Source organism: Spea bombifrons, chromosome 4 (assembly GCF_027358695.1).
Source record: "Spea bombifrons isolate aSpeBom1 chromosome 4, aSpeBom1.2.pri, whole genome shotgun sequence".
NCBI classification, from domain to species: domain Eukaryota; kingdom Metazoa; phylum Chordata; class Amphibia; order Anura; family Pelobatidae; genus Spea; species Spea bombifrons.
Window position 1 is genome coordinate 103,455,367 of NC_071090.1, and position 18,863 is coordinate 103,474,229.

General features: G+C 39.8%; 2 protein-coding genes and 4 non-coding genes across 7 annotated transcripts; 3 read left to right on the forward strand and 3 right to left on the reverse strand.

Annotated features, from left to right (window-relative positions):
* Positions 1-7,559: 7,559 nt before the first annotated feature.
* On the forward strand, positions 7,560-11,049 carry UBL5 (ubiquitin like 5). 2 transcript variants are annotated; one of them, XM_053464297.1, is made up of 5 exons: positions 7,560-7,668; positions 9,010-9,073; positions 9,346-9,429; positions 9,856-9,893; positions 10,710-11,049. In XM_053464297.1, exons 2-5 carry the CDS (start codon positions 9,018-9,020, stop codon positions 10,751-10,753), a joined length of 222 nt encoding a protein of 73 aa, XP_053320272.1. In that variant the 5' UTR covers positions 7,560-7,668; positions 9,010-9,017; the 3' UTR covers positions 10,754-11,049. The 2 variants fall into 2 exon arrangements, with proteins under 2 accessions (XP_053320272.1, XP_053320273.1); XM_053464298.1 differs by having other exon boundaries at positions 7,560-7,659.
* Positions 11,050-12,794: 1,745 nt separating this feature from the next.
* On the forward strand, positions 12,795-12,866 carry TRNAE-UUC (transfer RNA glutamic acid (anticodon UUC)). The gene has a single exon. It is a non-coding gene; the product is annotated as a tRNA-Glu (tRNA).
* Positions 12,867-13,172: 306 nt separating this feature from the next.
* On the reverse strand, positions 13,173-13,245 carry TRNAM-CAU (transfer RNA methionine (anticodon CAU)). Its single transcript has one exon. It is a non-coding gene; the product is annotated as a tRNA-Met (tRNA).
* Positions 13,246-13,537: 292 nt separating this feature from the next.
* Positions 13,538-18,321, reverse strand: LOC128491896 (kelch repeat and BTB domain-containing protein 8-like). Its single transcript, XM_053464283.1, has 5 exons — positions 18,272-18,321; positions 16,753-16,851; positions 16,509-16,587; positions 15,966-16,193; positions 13,538-15,206 (listed from the first exon to the last, which is right to left on the reverse strand). Exons 1-5 carry the CDS (start codon positions 18,279-18,281, stop codon positions 13,796-13,798), a joined length of 1,827 nt encoding a protein of 608 aa, XP_053320258.1. The 5' UTR covers positions 18,282-18,321; the 3' UTR covers positions 13,538-13,795.
* On the reverse strand, positions 17,643-17,715 carry TRNAM-CAU (transfer RNA methionine (anticodon CAU)). Its single transcript has one exon. It is a non-coding gene; the product is annotated as a tRNA-Met (tRNA).
* A 337-nt stretch (positions 18,322-18,658) lies between the features above and the next one.
* On the forward strand, positions 18,659-18,730 carry TRNAE-UUC (transfer RNA glutamic acid (anticodon UUC)). The gene has a single exon. It is a non-coding gene; the product is annotated as a tRNA-Glu (tRNA).
* The last annotated feature ends 133 nt before the right edge of the window (positions 18,731-18,863 follow it).

Below are 18,863 nucleotides of genomic sequence, written 5' to 3' on the forward strand. Positions count from 1 at the left end.
GTTTTCGTCCTTTATCTTTGTATAAATTCTTTGTGTTCATCAAAGTGTGTGAGTGTGTTTATTGGATGGGGTTGTATTATGGAGATATTGGGGGGGAAAATTTGCAGTGGAAAAATATACATTATTTACTATTATATTGTTTTATAAAGCGCAATCATATATAACATATTAATTTGACTTACAGAAACAGGTAAGGAGGGCCCTGCTCAAATGAGCTTACAATACGCATTTAAGTGTATTCTTTATTTCACTATAATTTATAATACAGGTTTCATCCGCAGTATAAAAAAGTTACCACCCAGGTGTCCAGCTTTCTCACAGGTAAAATCATTTTCAGCACTGTCTCACTTTTGCAGGCATGGGGATCATGGGCTGGTGGGGAGGATCCGCTCATCTCCCTTTATCGGCCCCCTAAACTGTGAAATCCATTGGGGTCCTCCCCATTAAGTTAATATCTGCCCTGTTGTTAAATGCTGGTTGCTGTTGGTTGTCTCCTTTGTACGGGAGGGTAAGGCAAACAGGGATAAATTGTCATCATTCTCTTTTATTGGGCGTCATTTAAGTAAAATAGTCCTTATGTTTAAATGTAACTTATCCAAAATAATCACATTAACCAAAGAGGAAAAAAAAAACAACAAAACACACAAGATAAAGACACAGTTTTGACTTGTCAGGATGTGGCTGGTGATGCCTCCAAGGTGGTATCCATAGGCCGGGACCAAAGTGTATAAGAACATGCAATGTACTAATCAGGGTGTTACTGCTGACAAGCTGGCGCCCAGGTCACAGGTGACCATACCTGGGAACACTTCAAGTGAAGGCTTGCTTAGGGAAACCACTGTGAAAAGCTTTCTAAGTGAGAATCAGGAACTTAACCCCTTAATGACAAAAATGCATTGTTTTCAATGGGTTTAGGGACCACGCATTGTCCTTAAGGGGTTAAATTAAATCCTGAAGCACACAGGCAGCCTGGGAAGAGACCGGTATTTATAGAGCGATGTGTGTAGATAGCAGCAGCGTTCATGATTGATTGTAAAGGGGCAAGATGGGTATGAGATGGACCAGCTAAGAATCAGTTACGGTTAAGAAGAGAGATAAGAACATTAACAAGAACTTTAGTTGCAACGGATGTTGGGAAGAGAAGCAAACAATGTTTTTAATATGTAGGTGGCAGAAATAGAACAAATGTCAAAACAGAAACAGTAAGTGTGTGGGGTTGGGATGATGGTTGCACCATCGCCATTGATGGAGACGCAGCACACAGTCTATGTGGTTAACCTCTTTTTTTTGAACTGTGGTCTAGACCTGAAACAACGAATCGATAAAATTGATAATACTTACCTCCGCCAGCGTTCCCCCGTTTCTGCTGCAGAGCTCTGTAGTGTCCGTCTGCTTGAAGTTACGTAATGACGGATGTGACGCGCGTGAACAATGAAGATTTGAATAAAGTTTTGCGGTTGAACGTTGTAAGTGGAACGATTCGGTAGCAGAGAGAGAGAGAGAGAGAGAGAGAGAGAGAGAGAGAGAGAGAGAGAGAGAGAGAGAGAGAGAGAGAGAGAGAGAGAGAGAGAGTGAGTGTGGGGTGGGAAACTGATGGGGCAGAGTGTGGTTTTTTTTATCCGATTAATCGATTAATCGAAAAAATAATCGGCCAACTAATCGATTATTAAAATAATCATTAGTTGCAGCCCTACTGTGGTCTACTTATTTCTTTATTGTACAACCATAGCAAGCGGAATTTCTCGTTTTATTTTAGTCTATATTTCCCCATATAGAATACAAGAGCGTGCAGGACGATCAAAAACAGGACTGAAAGCTACCAAAAAATGCCACTTCGACTTACTTTATTAGAAAATAAAAACAGCTGGAAGTACGTGGAAGTTAATCTAGTAATTGGCAGGGATTCTTTTGTTTGTGATCAAAACTACAAGGTTTGACGTCTGTAATAGTCACTTAATATCTGGAGAAGGGAGACCACATGCTTACCTTGCAACATTTTAAATGAACTCAGAGTCACATCATACTTTACAATAGTCCTGTTCTTCATTCCCGCCACTTTCTTATTGTTCTGCTTTTGCAGGTGGTTGTCATTATGGGTTGGTTGCAGAGATCAGAGGACTTTACTGACCCACTAAGCTCATCGATTCAAAAAGAACACACCTCTATAACAAACTAAAGAAAGCAGGGTGTCAGCATACCTGGGAACTTTCTAAACGAGCTGACCCTGAGACCTTATGAAGATTGAATGTAATGACTCACCAAATGGCTCTAACACTAGTCCTCCCTGAAACCTTGACTTGATTGAGTCACCTGCATTCAAGCAGGGATTATCAACCACATTCAGGTAGCAAAAGAACCAACTGACAATCTTCTATATAGTTACAGCAATGTAGAATAAGAAGAAGCCAGTTCCAGATCTGATAATCTGCATCTTCACCCTGAGACCCTGAGATTGGGGCACAAAACCTGAGGCTCGGGGTCAAACTCATAGGGTTCCCGGGTATATGACATCATATCCCTGTGAAACTTGCCTCTCAGCCTTGCCTGTAACCCCCTCCTGCTTTGGCACATAAAGTGCTGTGGGATATGCCGCTATTTACATTACATCCAGGGAGACCGGGCACATACATTACACCATTTATGATGGCCACAGAGGGACGCTTTTGTTTGGGGGGTATATTTAGAGGCATGGGTAGGGTGACTTTCTGACTGGATATTCTGTATTTCCTCCCCAGCACCTTAGATATATTGTTTTTTTCTGTTCTGTGATGGTTTTGGACAGTGTATCCAATAAAGACAGGTACGTCCAAATACGTTCAAACCGAATTATTCTGGATCTAAGAATTATTTTTATCTAACTTTAAAAAAAAGGATTAGAACCTTATATCCTATGATACAAAATCGTGATTCCCGTACTAATACTTTAGAGTGTTTTGAAGAAAACTAAAAAGCGACAGCTGAACATACAGGACAGGGTTCATTACAAACAGAGCGAAAAAACAGACCACCTGCAGACTTCTTGGACATTTTTCCAACTGTAGGAGGAGATCTAAAGGTTATTCTTCATGGCGCAAACAACAGCTGATGCTGACATCCCCCTTGTCTGAACATCTGCATTTAACGTCTAACAAAAAGTGGCCCTACGGGTAGCTGTCTCCTCCTGTAGGCAGCTGCGTCCTCCACGCTCTACGGATTCATGTGGCCGAGGTTTTAAGTTTTAAGTTGGATGGAATAGGTAATAATAATTGATAATATTCAAATACCCTTATAACCTTAAATGACCTAGTTATCTTTATTTTTGGTGGTGATCTAAACTTACGCATAGCACATTAATAAATCACAAGAATTTATAAAATATGCCAGCTCAATGCTACACCGATTATAAATAAAACAATAATTTATTACCACAATTCACAAAATTAACTAATTTATATAGAAAGCCAATGTGCAAACAGAAGGAAAGTTCTTTGTATGCAAACCTTACACCAAAAAGATTTCTCATCGTTTAAATAAATGTTTCTTTCAGGACAACGTGGGATATACAGAACATCATCAAAATAAAGGCATACAGATATCCAATTGGTGATAAGTTGCATTTTTCAGGTTTTGTGGAAAGACAACCATGAACATTCCAATGGACAGCATGAGATACATTCAGCAATTGACCTTCCATCAATAAAATGTTTTGCCTTTTTAGGATATGTGTTGTCGTTACTCGTTTTCTTGTTTCCTTTCCAGGTCATCAGCCGATGTAAAGCATGAACATTCAAACCCAGAATCCCTAGAAGCCCTCTAGCTTTAAATGATTTAAACCTAAACCCCCCTGGCTATCACCATTACCCCTGCCTTGATGCCCACCAGTAAAAAAAAAATGGGTAAACATTGTTTTTCATTGCTAAGAGCAAAGATTAGTAAACTATAGTATTATAAACGTAACATCTTGTCCAGAGCCGTAGCTAGCTCCTTTTGTGCCCCAAGCAAGAATGGAAAGTTGTGCCCCCCCCCCAGCCATTTTTTTTTACAGAGGCTATTTATATTTACACTGCACTTTCACACTGCCTTTGCCCACTCCTGCCCATAAACACACATATACACATACACAACCCTTACACTTAACTGCCTATAAACACACATATCCACACACACTGCCTTTACACACACCTGCATATTAACACACATATACACATACCCCGCCCACACACACAGCCTTTATCCACACCTTTCCATAAACACACATATACACATACACTCCCTTTACACATCTCTGCCTTTACACACATCTGCCCATAAACACGCATATACACATACACTGCCTTTACACACAACTGCCCATTTACACTGCCTTTACACACACCTGCCCATAAAAACACATATACACACATACACTTCCCTTCCACATCTTCCCTTCCACATCTTCCACTATTGATTTAAGATTTTAAAATATACGCCACCAACAATATTGTTATCGACCAAACCACCTGAATGTCAGCTTCAACAACCCCAGTATCAGTATGCTATTATCTCTAAATATATTTTATTAGCTTCAGACTAGATAACCTCTCATCCATAGTTCATATAATCTTCATTTGCACTGAGCTGAAAAATCTATATATAAGAACAAATATATGTCCAATTTCGTGCAGTGAGACTGCAAATATGATTATACTACCATTAAGTCTCACAATATAAAATAAACACCCCTCAGTGTCTATAACTGTGCTTGAGTAACTATTACAGCCTAATTACATGAAAATTAAGACATTAATTAAACTCCAATACATTATCGAGTAGGTTATCAAGGATGAAGTCAATTAGGTTTGGTTGATGGTTGCATCCTTGAATGGTTTTGAAAAATTGCGTGTGGCTGAGAAAAATAAAAATAGAGTTTCTTCAATTTTTCCCTCTTTTTAACCATTTTTATGTTTTTGGTTATAAATTGGGATAACTTATGGGTAGATCCTGATTTCACATTGGTGATTGCCTTTTCTTGCTATGGACATGGTCACTTTCTCCCTAGGTAGGTGCTAAATTACATATATTTATATTTAATTTTATTAAATCCATCTGTAAGAGATAATCAGTGGGGTTTATAAAAATAATTATCCATCCAATTTCAATGAATAAATTACAATTTTCTATAATGATAACATAGCTACATTGATTTTTTTAATCTGTAGTCATTAACTTGTTAAAATATCAATCAAATATTATAAAAATATACATATTAGGTGGTGTTAATATACATTAGTTATATTTTACGTATCAGTTTATGTTTTCCTATGACTGATTTAATTTATACTTTGAAATCAAAATAAATGATTTGAAATGGGGAAATGCAATGATCATTTGTAGACTTTAGAATTGACACGCTTTATATATTGAATAAAAAAAATCCCTTGCGTGTCTCGTCCTAACCCTTACAATATTGTTTCATTCAATCCCTTGACAAACACCTTTGCGCTCAGTAGGTGTAACAACCCATTTATTTGTAAACCATAAAATTTGTCTCTTCATAAGGATTCCATTGTTCCTCTAGACTCTTATCCAAATAGGAATCAGTAAATCATTTCCAGTGTTGTCTACCTCCGTTTTTTCTTTTGTTGGGTAAGAAATAGCTTAAGCTTTGTATGTCTGAATGGTAACATCTTGCTGTGAAGAATGAAATATTAAAACAATAATTTTACTACTCATTACAAAAGTTCATTCAAACCAAATATTACCATATTTGCTCGATTATAAGATGGCCCTGATTATAAGACCCCCCAAAATGTGATTATTAATTTAGAAAAAAAAGAAAAAGCCTGAATTTAACTCTACCCTATAAGAAATATTAGTAAATATTAATTCACATGTAAACTATTTGTTCAGATTGAATAAAAACTAAGATTGAGAAAAATGCATTTTTGTTTATATTTCCTTTTATTTGCCAACCTGCCCTCAGTTATGCACATGTGCCCCCCTATATGCCACTCTGCCTCCCTGACATGCCACTTTGTCCCCAATATACTGCTCTGCCCCCTGATATGCCTTATTCCCCCTATTTACCACTCTGCCCCCCCCAGATATGCCTTATTCCCCATTTGCCAATCCGCCCCCCGCCCCCCCCCGATATGCCTGCATCTCACAGACGTTCACTGGCTGCCGGAGAGGAGGATCCAGGTCCACTGCAGTGCTGCAGGGGATCTGGATCTTAGTCGTGCAGTCAGACCTCTGTTTGAGGTCTGATTAGAAGGCAACCTCATATGTAAGATGAGGGGTGTATTTCAGAGCATTTGCTGTAGATGGTGGCACACTCATTGTAAATGCTACAGAACAATCTTAGGGATTTGTAACCATCCATACATTAAATCAATTTAAATCCTAAATACTGGGCAACGTTGATTTGTCTCATTCAGAATTCATAGATGTCTGTGATTTTAATGGTAATCATGTGAAATGTGGGTGTCATCCTTGCTCCCCTCTATTAGTTTCCATTAGATTTATTTATATAGTGTAATCAGATTCAGTTGCGCTGAGTCAGTGAAATTATTTATAATCCCGCATAAAAACCAAACTGGTAGAAAAACGAGAAGAGGGCCCTGCTCTTGTGAGCTTACAATCTAGTTGGTGGTTGAAGGGGAAGTGAAATCGTAGGAGAGGACTGCTTGGATGGGTAAGAAAGAGTTAATCAAGTCAGGATGATTTGCAGAGGTTGTTAATGGCTTATTAGGCTGATGGCTGAGAGTGTTAGGAGTAAAGGTTGTACGCTTCTTGAAGAAAGTGGGTTTTCAGAGAGCTTCTGAAAGTCGCGTGCGGAGGAGAAAGTCTGACGGAACCCGGAAGGGATTACGGAGAAGGGGTGCAGCACGGGGGGGGGGGCGCAATCCTGAATACCGGAATGAGAGGAGATAATGACAGAAGAGAGACGCAGGTCATGAGAAGAACGAACAGATCTGTTATGGGTGTATTTGGATAGGAGGGTAGACATATAAGGGGGGGTTGTTAAGGACTGTCCAGTTTTGGGCATCTGATGCCACCAAAGAAAATTAAACTGCAAGCAAAGGACACATTGTATGAGCACTGAACACACTTTGTTCTAATGACATTATATATATATATATATATATATATATATATATATATATATATATATATATATATATATATATATATGGTATATATATATATATATTGTCATTTTTAATCTTTGTATTACTTTGTAACAAATCTGCTGCTAACGAGACAATGACGCCCTCATACTATCATAACCACCAGCTCCGCAACAAACGAGTAAAGCAACCCTGTGGCAGGAAGGGCACCCTATAACCATCGAGTTGAATTCCTGCTTTAAAGTAATAAGTAAAAGAGACATAATACTAATAATGCCGTGCGCCTACACCCCACGCTTTACAGATGCCGTTCTCGTGTGCGGACAAGTTCAAACTTTCAATTCATTTAGTGACATAATCTCTTTAGTGTGAGAACTAAACTATGACTCTTGCTATTGAGGGTTTGGGCGGTAGAATACTTTTGCGTCAGTATAGCACTCTACACACGGGATCCTCACAGCGTGCGTTGTACGTCACTTCCTGTTTGGGAAATTGCTCGCTTGAAAGGGCTTTTCGGGGGTGCGAGAGACTGCTGGGCTTCCGAATTCACCTGCAGTTTGTGCTGTGATCAGTAAGCTCGGTTGGTAATGGCGCCGTTAGTGTTTATTCCGTAGTTGATACTATTTGTATCTTTTTGTTGTGTCTCTGCATGCTTTGTTTGCTGCTGCTGCTGTCATGTAAGCAAGGGAAACAGTAGTGAGGGCCCATTGGGGCTGTGGGGAGGAATCATATGCAGAGCAGTTTTTGGTGGGTATTCAAGTAACTGCAGCCATCAGGACTTAAGAGCTGCTCCTGCTGAAAGGCAAGTTCTCCAAATCCATCTGTCCCCCTTTCTTACCCTGATGTTCCATCTTCTAGAAGAAGGGAGATTAGAAAAGTACTGTAAAAAAAAGCAGGGCTTTGTGCATGCGCAGAACCAGAACCTGGTCAGGAGGGGTTCAACTTGCCCTTCGTATTACAGTCAGACAGGGATCAGCAAAGATATCAGTTTTCTTTAATAATTACTGGGAAAAATCCGCCAATTAATGTCCGATGGGAGATTTTTAACTGTTCTCGGACATTAATTGCTGAAACATTAAATACCTTTGTAATTTGACGCCTTCAGTACCGAAAGGTTTTTAGTGTCCTACTTTTCTTCCATTTTTACCATATGTGGGTTTAAGATTCCCCTTTTTTCACGTTTGATGTACCCACGCAAATGATGGATCCAAGCGACAGCCCTATTTAATTCTGTGATTCCCCTCCTGGAAGGGAATGCCTGATCCTGTGATTGGGCATTCCTTATGTAACTGCGTACCAGTGCTCACGCCGAGCGCCGCTACCAACAAACGGTCGGCAGGACGACGGCGATGCTGGCTTCTGCTGACACAAACAAAATCAAGGCAAAACAGTAGGCCCTAACGTGCTTCTTGGCACAGTTTTTAAGGACATACTGGTACGTCCATATGGTCGCGAAGGGGTTCATTTACGTTCTTCAAAGTGCAGGGGGGAATACAAAATAGAGAGCTTGCATCGAGCACCCATCACCCGGCCGGAAAGTTTATTGGGGCAAAATAAAATCAAGTTGGACAATGCTAACCTTCATTGCTGTGTTACAGGCTTAGTGATTGAGACTGAGCCATTCTATTCTATTTACAAGGCGGTATGATAAGGAGTCGGGGGACTTTGGCTAGTAGATTGGGGCTCATAACTAATATGCTGCTGCCTGTAAACATTATATAATGACAAATACAAGAACTTTTTCTAAAAATGTATTTGTATCCGATAGCAGTGATACATTTTTTGGTGGTGGGGGGGTCCTTGCGGGTAAGAGCGTCTCGAGTCTTGCCGTGCTACCGGCTGGGACTGCTTGAGTGCAAATCCTTTTAGCTGTTCTTGATCATTTGATAACAATCCTGCTTTTCTGTTACTTCTGTTTCAGGATTCATCATGATCGAGGTTGTTTGCAACGACCGTTTGGGAAAGAAAGTCCGGGTTAAGTGCAAGTATCCTTTGCGGTGGCAATCGTTGTAAAATCAGAATGTGTATTAAACTACAACAAAACCGCTGTCGGCCATTTTGCTAGAGACGTAATCCTAATGACTGCAAATGTCCAAACATTAAATGTGGTGCTGTTCAGTTTTTATGGTGATTGCTCCACATTTACCACCTCAGACTGCTCTTTAGAAGCCATCTCAAGTAGAAATGGTGGATAGGAAGATGTTTGGCAATCTTGCTAACGTAATTGTCGGAGTTTCCTTGATTCAGTGCTATTCAGCTCAGAGGACACCATTAAAGACCTGAAGAAGCTTATTGCAGCCCAAACCGGCACCCGCTACGATAAGATTGTATTGAAGAAATGGTGAGTTCCGCCAAGAGATGGCTGTGTACCGATGATCACGAAACAATACATTGTCTCCTTTGCTTTTGCTCTACTCTTCTTATCGATAAAGATAATAAAAAGTGATTCTTTCTGTTTAAGAGGTGGTAGGTTTAATAAATGGCACAAATGCACCGATCCCCTCTCCCAAAACGTGTAATCTGACATCACTTGTAGCCATTACTGTCTCATTGAGGTGGCCATTAGTCCCAAAATGCTGTATGATCTCTGACGGGAATTAGTTTGGGTCAGTGGGGAGGAAGTTTTTTTCCTACAGGGCCTCAGCTTGCACACCAGTTTTTTTAGAATAATTTATAGCAAGCTTACTGCTATGGTGATGTTATAGTCCATAGTGTTTGGCTACTGGAACATTCATACCTTTTTATGATGTTTTTTTTCTCTCCTTAGGTACACAATCTTCAAGGACCATGTGACACTAGGTGACTGTATCCTTTGTCATTTCATTAACAAAATAAGTATGACAGGGGTGTCCAACCTCCGCAGCTGCAGGACTACATCTCCCATAATGCTATTGCAGCTAAGGGGCCGGCTGAGGAGGATGGGAGATTTAGTCCTGCAGCAGCTGGATGGCCGCAGGCTGGACGCCCCTGAAGTATAAGGAGCCATGAACTATTGAACACTGAGAACCCAATAATAAAAGAACAAAACATCCCATTAATACACTTACATCTCTGATCATTTCACATCTCATGATATTCATGTCACATTCAATTCCTCGTAGAGCACGGGAGTCACGCCTGTAAGTAACCAGCTCCCATCTGAAGCTGTCCCTGGTCATGTGGTTTGCTATAATTGGCAAATCAGTGTTCACATGCCCACTTAATTCTGAGTGCAATGCAGCGTGGGCATGGGAAAGTTCTTTCATAGTTGTAGGTTAGGGGAATTGGTGGTCATCTACAGAGGCGTTGGTTTTAGATACAAAAGAAATATAGAAGGTAGAATAATTTAAAAGCCTTGTCGAGGGGTTAATAATGGTCTTTATATATACCAGGGGAGTCCAACCTGCGGCCCTCCAGCTGCTGCAGGATTACATCTCCTATCCTCCTCGGCCAGCCCCTTAGCTGAAAGAGCATTATGGGAGATGTAGTTCTGCAGCAGCTGGAGGGCCGCAGGTTGGACGCTTCTTGTGTGTCGTCCGTGATGATGATGTATTGAGCAAAGCCAGCAATTCTTTTTGTGTCAGATTCGATCTTTTCTCGTAAGTCCTTTTATGTTGTGCTCCTTTGACACTTTTCTTACAGATGAAATTCATGATGGAATGAACCTGGAGTTGTATTACCAATAAATTATCCACCATCTTCATCCTGTACATAACCCTTATCTGAGGAACACACCTTTTCCTGTTCTGTGCCGGGGAGCCTTCCATCCTTTTGATCAACAAAAATTGCAATTGGTTTTGTTTAATTTTTAGAACACAAAGTTTGTACTGTTCTCTTACATCTTTATTCGGTATAAGGAATGATTTTTATTGCCCCCATTCATGGATACGAATGTGTCCCTTTTCAAAGATTAAGACAAAGTTGACTTGTAAAACAATTTTAATTTTCTTTTTGTTTATTAATAAAATTTGAGTTGGCGCCACATTTGTTTCTGCTTTGTGTAGTCAAACTATTTAAAGGCACAGTAATGGGATGTTTATTGAATTTTGATGAATACGAGTTCTACCCAATATCTACATCTCTCTACTTTCTAGTTTTACAAACTACTGTGCTGGTGACACAGAGGAGACATCATGGTGTTATATATATATATATATATATATATATATATATATATATGTGTGTGTGTGTATATAATGTATATGTATGCCGCTGGCATTGAATAGGCTGGTTAGGTTGTCCCTGGGGGACATTAAAATGCATCACCCTACATACTTCCTGAAATGCGGAGTGGACACTCATCAGTGATTTCATAGTAGAGACATCCGCTAGTCACATGGTCCATGGTTGAGAATATGAAAAGCAGCTTATGTGACGTAGACCTAGTGCAGGGGCGTCCAACCTGTGGCCCTCCAGCTGCTGCAGGACTACATCTCCCATAATACTCTTTCAGCTAACTGGCTGACTGAGGAGGATGGGAGATGTAGTCCTGCAGCAGCTGGAGGGCCGCAGGTTTGACGCCCCTGACCTAGTGGATACAATACATTCAACATGAAAACTTCAAAATATGAGTAATACACACTGTGCCCAGTAAAATGACTAAATGGCAACATCACACCCTCCAGTGTCTCGCTACAAGAAAAAAAGTAAAATGAATAACATAAAAGTGGGGAGGTGAACTGTATCTTATTTTGTGTGATTACAGTTCACTTCCCCACTTTTATATCATTCTTAACGCTTAAATCTGGGTTGTGTCAGAGGTTCTTCTTATCACTTCCTGATTCAAATGAAAAGATGAACCAGGTTGGGGGTGCTGTGTCGGTATGAAATATGTCGCAAAAGTTCTTCCCGTGAAATGTTCTTGAAAGGAGACACGGAAGCAGTCAGCGGAGAAGGTATGCCGTTATTATAGGCCCTTTCACCTAAAGCTGCAGGTTCCAAGAACCTATCGACGACAAGTGAGGGCTGGAAATTCTTTACACTTTGAAAACACAGCAGGAACGCACAATTTTTACCATGTTACATAGATACGCTTATGCTTGTTCAGCGTTTTCTGCCTATGGTACACTGCTGCAGTATATGATGGTACTATATATAAATATATACACATATGTAATGAAATAATTATGCTGTGACGTTACGACGTTTTAGCAGTTAAATAATTGATTATAGTCAATTATATAGTTGATATAGTCAACTATATAATTGAGTTATAGTTATATAGTTAAAATATATAATGTAATATAGTTATAGTCAGGGGCGTTGCTAGGTCTCCAAAAGATAGGGCTAGAGTCCATAGCAGATTTATTAGCAGTTAGGTTTGCTTTTGGCAGTAGGGTGTTGGGGGACCCCCACCAACACCCTCAGGTACAGCATTGGTGCTGAGCGCCAGATATGACATCATATCCCAGCGCTTGGCATTACTAGGAGGGAGCAGACATTGAGCTTCCTCTATATGGGGCCGGTTAGAGTTAAGATCTCCCCAGTCACCCCACATCCCAGAATGGAGACTCAAAAACTTTTAATGTTATTTGCTTGTTGAAGCAGGGCGGCTGCATATGATGTCGTAACCTAGTGCTTTCTGTCTGTCAGAAAGTAACTTTTATGTCTGCCGACACATTCTGAGTATCAATAAAGTGTTTTGAATACATTTTAATAGTGAGGTTGTGTAATAACAGCAAAGTAATTTCCATTTGTCACCCGTGGTCTGCTTCACTGTGTATGACTTCCCATATGGTCTAGCGGTTAGGATTCCTGGTTTTCACCCAGGCGGCCCGGGTTCGACTCCCGGTATGGGAACGAACGTTTTTTGAACCCTAGCAAATATAAAATAATATATAAAAATGTAATTTACACCCTAAAATAATTCTATTTAATTGTAGTTAGTATATGATTTATTTTATTTATTTAAACACATGCATGTTTTTAAAAACACATGATATGTTTTTTTTTTTTTTTTTTTAAAAACAGTATCTTCAAATACATATTTACATAAACAACACATGCATTTCTATAATAAAGAATAACAGACTGTTGGTGTTGTAGCAGTTCAAAGCTTTTTAGGTTGTTTTGAAGCAGACGACAAATAAATGTTCAAAACAGATGTGCCCCGTGTGAGGATCGAACTCACGACCTTCAGATTATGAGACTGACGCGCTACCTACTGCGCTAACGAGGCAGCTGAGAGATCCTTCAAGAAAACAGAATGTATAGGGCATTTGTGACATCCGTGGGAACACGTGATGAATTCCTCCAAAAAAAAAAATGTTGCAGCTCCGTTGCAAAAAAATAACAACATTAATGTCCAATGAATGGCCCATTGGACAGGCACGGTAATATGATTGCTTGTTACCATGGTGACAGATGCAGTAATCTGCTACCATCAGGGATTGTGACATCACAAGTGTCCCTCCCATGTAAACTCTCCCTTTTTTTTTTATAAGATTCAAAAAAATATAAAAACTCAAACACACATTGATTCATTAAAATATTTATTTTTAAGAACAAAGAAAATAGGATGATAGGATTTTCTTGACTTTAACTCCCATCAACTTTAGCTAGAATACTGAGAGTGATAGGAGTATTGAAAAACAGAATATACAGACCTCCCTAGATAAAACACAAGCTGTGTATAGGATTATCACACTAATCCAACTCTAGGAAATCTCTCAAAATTGGCTTGGCCCCTGATAGGAGAAAATGTACCCTGATCCCCAGCACTCAGAGGGTTAAATATGCTTATCTGAGACCACATGAGACCTCTCTTTTTTCACATGTCCTGCATTTCTCTCTGGAATAACATAATGAAACTGTTTCATGGGAACCTGTAATGTTACACAGCCAAAAGCACTCACACCGTCATAAAGAATAGGCAGCTTCTCATTGCTAAGGGTCCATTTAAAATCCCCTGGTGTCCAGTAATAAATCCGATTGCTAAAATTATTACCGTCTTCCCCACCAAGGACATAAACTCTTTCCTTCCAAAGCACCACACCAGCAGAAGCAAGGGATTCTTGAAGCGGTGGCATTGGACAATCATGACACACCCGTCCTAGTGGGTCTATACAAAAGCATCTAGAAGTGGCCTTAGAACATGAACTGGATCTTTTAGAGGTGGTGTAACCTCCAACCACAAACACCTTGTCATCAAATGTTATTGCCCCTGCAGATGAACATGTGATTTTTAGTGGAAATCGGCTCCATGTGTCTGAGACTGTGTCATATATGAGAAAACCTTGGTGCATTGAGAAGGACTTTACTCGGCTACTCTCTCCTCCTATAAGGTAGAGCTTTCCTTTTATCTGAGCAGATGCACAGCAACGTAACGGCAAAGGCAGATTGGACACCACGGTCCAACAGTTATCTGTTATATGAAAATATTCTGCTGTGTCAATTATGTCATTGCCATCCCATCCACCCACTGCATATAACCTCTGATCACAAGCTAGGAAACCATGCATAGACCTTGACCTAGTCATAGGTGGTAACTCCATCCATTCATTTCTTACTGAGTCGAATAGGTGGAGCGTGTTGGAAACAGAATCATCTCGATGTATACCTCCAGCCACGTACAAATAATTCCCTATAGCTAAGCATCCGGGACACATAAGGGACTTTAGAGACGGTAGTTTCTCCCATACGCCAGAAACTGGATCATAGGAGTCTAGCTGGAAATCTCCATCATCAAGAAAAACGTCTTCTCTTGCCTGAAGATCCATGCAAACTATCTTTTGTTCAAACATTCCATGACGGAGCTGAATGCATTTTGAATGCTGAAAAGGTATTTCTTGGTCAATATACTTACTTACTTCATTAAGCTCATGTTGGGTCATAAGTGGTAAACGAATTGCCTTCAACAGCTCTACAGGAAAAGAGTTATAGCGATAATTGTTAAATTCCCACCATCTATTAGCAAAATTATATACACTAAGCTCTGAGGACACCATTAGCTGATCTGAGGAGAGAATGCTAGTTAATTCATCCAGGTCCAGATGAAGAAAGTCCTCTTCTTCAGACAGCTGGGTTACATGACAGCTGATGAACTTCAGAGCTGCTTCCAGGAGGCTCTTGTGGTTATGGCAATGAGCCATTTTATAAATCCAAAGGCAGTTTTCTTTGTTTAGGGAGTTTATTAGGTAACTGGAGAAATAAAAAAAAAATAATTCAAAATGTATCCTTTTATGTAAACATACTAGAAAATCTGAAACACATACGTGCCAGAACGACCAGCCTAGTTGACTCCCATAAAATAAATAGTTTTAATAGATTTAATAGTAAAATCTCTGTGCATATAAATGTTCTGCCACCGTGGGAACTGTAGGACACGCTGGCCAAAATTTAAGGCGAGGGTCCGAGAGGGGAGTTTTTTCAGGCACGTCATTGTAATGATGGGTGCATTCGCTAGTTACTTATACAGAAATGCTGCCTCTTAATTATTAAAGCTAAGGCTCTTTCAGGGTGGATGAAAATGGCCCAAACATGGCTACAAACAGCTAAGTAAATGATCAGGCTAGAAGAGGCGTACGTATAACCCAGCACCTTGGGATTTATTCACTAAAGTGCGAGTTTGCAGGAGAGTTGTGGTTTTTAAATACATGAATTCCTCATGCATCATAAAAGAACTAAGGCTAAGGCTCTCTTTAGTGAATAAACCCCAATTTCCTTAAACTACCTGGGTAGTTACTATAAAGAGACATTTGTATGAGGTGTTGTAACTGTATGTGGGAAAGGGTACTATATTGTGAAGATCTTGTGGCATTCCTCTAACCTCAGGAAAAGAGCACCATGTATGGTTGTGAATCATAGTTTCATGGGTCTACCTTTTTAAGTAACAAAACATATTTCTCATAGCATCTTAACAGATGCCCCCGGTGCTCCAGTATTTCGGTTATTTCTTACTTGCTGCATAGATCCTGCATTGGGGTGATCTGTAGGCGACTTGACACTACGAACAGTTCCTGAGCAGTGTCCAAGCTGAGGGAGCTCAGCCCTGTATATATAAAATACAGTATCGTCTCTATGGCAGAAGGTGGGATGTCCAGGAGCTGAACCTCTCCAAACTTTGATTCCTTAAGAGAGCTGGTGAACATCGCTTGGAAGTAAGGGCTGATGGATGCAAGCACAACCCTGGAGAAGGTTAAACAAATAATGACCACAACCAAGATGCCACATGTGTTGTCTTCTTTTTACTTTCATACTTGCACAGCATAAGTGCCTTCCACAAATCCCAAAAAATATTTGGGGGGTCTCCTTTTTAACTTGTTGTGTCCCCTGTTCAGAAACATAGAAGCTAAAAACATATTTGGTCTATTTAGATTTCTTGAGAACTTGGGCTTATTTGACTTCGACCTTTCCTTTATTTTAACATACTTTCTCTCATATTTATTCACTTTTGAATCTTGAACTTCCATCTTTACAATTGAATGAATTTTATCAACATACCTGTGGCACATAAACCTTTTACCGTTGGTCACTATGGTAGTGTCACAAAGTATCTCAGCAAGATACAGGTCCTTCAGTCCTAACCAAAGTGAAGCACAAACAGTTTTTAATACAGTGATAGGAATGATTGGTCTGTTTTTTTTTTTTTTTTTTTTTTATAGCACAACCCCAACGTACATATACATGATCAGTATTCTCAAGTTAATGACTCATGATATAAACCAATATATAACAGATAAAGTACCTTTCATAATACTTCCTGCCAACTTTTCATGACTTTTTGTATAGAATGGTGCTTGGTCAGAACACTCGTGCATTGTTCTTGCTTTCCTTTTATAATTACCTGTGGAGAAAAATAATCCTTATAATAAATATTTCCAAGGTGGAGCTCAATAAACACATTTCTACAGTAGAAAGGCTTCACAGGGACTTTGCATAGTGGACGTCAGGCCATTGGATTGTTTTTTTAAACTACTTCTTATTGTTGCACATTACTAATGGATGGATACTTCAACCATCACAGTATACCCTCGGCATCATGGGTGTTAACCCCGGTCTTTCCCAGAATACACCAGTTGGGCAGTGTGTATGCTAAGATGCCGACACTGCTAATAATGTGGATTTCCCTGAATTTGGGACTGTAGGCAGGTGGGATTTTGTTTTTAAGGTTTTCATATATATATATACACATACTGTAGTGACTTTTGGGGCTACATGCAGGCCTGACCCTCCAACTGAGCACTAGGATATGCCATCATATCTCAGCACTATATAGTGTAAATGGGCAGTTGGGAAGATCTCGCCTGTAATCAGCCCATTAAGCTGTGGCGCACCAGGGAGCCTGATAGCCCAAGAGGGTGATCTGCCCCCTAGTTTTGCGGTGGGGGGTTTGTCTCCACCCTGTCCCTGCTAGTCAGTCTAGGCCATAATATAATGCTGGATACATGCACACCCACCACATTACATGAAAGAGCTTTGGCATCATGGTACAAATACTTTATTTTGTGGCTGCAAAACAAGAGTTCCACTGTCAGGATTTTCAGTGAAAATTGGCTGTAAGTATGAAGTATCTCATAACAGCCCCAGCAGTAGCTAAAATAATATAAGCTGATACAAATGCTGAAAAAAGCTACGTGCCCCCTGTGAGGATCGAACTCACGACCTTCAGATTATGAGACTGACGCGCTACCTACTGCGCTAAGGAGGCAGCTGTCCCCTTATCAGATCCCGGAATTCCAGACTGCTAATGAGGCGCTTGTAAAGAGGCGTGCCCCTTACCTCCCAGTTTTTGTACTCTCCCCTTATTGTAACAGAGCCACATAGTCTGTTGGGATTCGATAAATACAACGTAAAATAAAGTTCAAGTAGAAGCACCCCCCTTCCAGCCGTCCTTGTCCATACTCCACCACTCAGTGCAGAAACTGAATCTTGTATACCACCGTGTAATATCTTTTATATTAATAGATATTTTCTATGGTCTGCCTCTATTATCGAATGAATTAAGACATTATAGTACACCAGGGACCTTTTTTTAATGGAAACTATATATCATACTTTATAATACTACATATAACACAGACAAATATAAAATAATAATAATAGTAAAAATTGTTACAATGGTTACATAATACCATAAATTCCTTCTGTAATGCTTTAGTATCATGTCTGCATGGCTATTACTTTAAAAAAACAGCTGCATTATATGGCCAGCAATCAGCTGAGGTTTTGCACGTTAGAGAAAATATAACGATAAAACCAGGTACCCCGTAACATGAAGACTTCCGGCTCACACCAGAGACGGCCATGAGCAGCATCCACAACAGAAATACAGCTGGAACGCAAATTGTTTGTGTTTCAAGCCTCTTTCTGAACTGAGCCGCTGATTGGCTATGTTTACAATCTTTAATATTGGATTGGTCGCTTGATGTCACATCGTTGTCTTCTGCGAATTGAAGTATTCTATTAGAATGTGATTTGCTTTACTACCTCATAATGCAGTTGCGTTATACATATAGTATTATTGTTCTATAGAACTTCAACTAAAACCCAGGGTCGGGTTTTTTGATTAACATTCAATTAATAAAATTAATTGATAAGTGGGCGAGGAAAACGTAATCACTTGGCTGGCTATTCACAGCGATCTTTCAGACTCCCATATGGTCTAGCGGTTAGGATTCCTGGTTTTCACCCAGGCGGCCCGGGTTCGACTCCCGGTATGGGAAGAGTCGTTTTTATGTTCTTCAACTGAATTAGATTCTCTTCTGGACTTTTCATTTTTAAAACGGTATTAATCGTGCCCTGAATCTCTTGTAAAACACGCATTGGACATTGAATGGTGTAATTAAAATAATGAAG

Coding starts and splice junctions, on each gene's coding strand:
- UBL5 (XM_053464297.1), top strand. CDS start 9,018: ATGATCGAGGTTGTTTGCAACGACCGTTTGGGAAAGAAAGTCCGGGTT. Junction 9,430..9,855: donor AAGATTGTATTGAAGAAATG/GTGAGTTCCGCC, acceptor TTCTCTCCTTAG/GTACACAATCTTCAAGGACC. Junction 9,894..10,709: donor CCATGTGACACTAGGTGACT/GTATCCTTTGTC, acceptor CTTTTCTTACAG/ATGAAATTCATGATGGAATG.
- LOC128491896 (XM_053464283.1), bottom strand. Junction 16,194..16,508: donor AAAAGGTTTATGTGCCACAG/GTATGTTGATAA, acceptor AACCTTCTCCAG/GGTTGTGCTTGCATCCATCA. Junction 15,207..15,965: donor ATGCAGGATCTATGCAGCAA/GTAAGAAATAAC, acceptor TTATTTCTCCAG/TTACCTAATAAACTCCCTAA.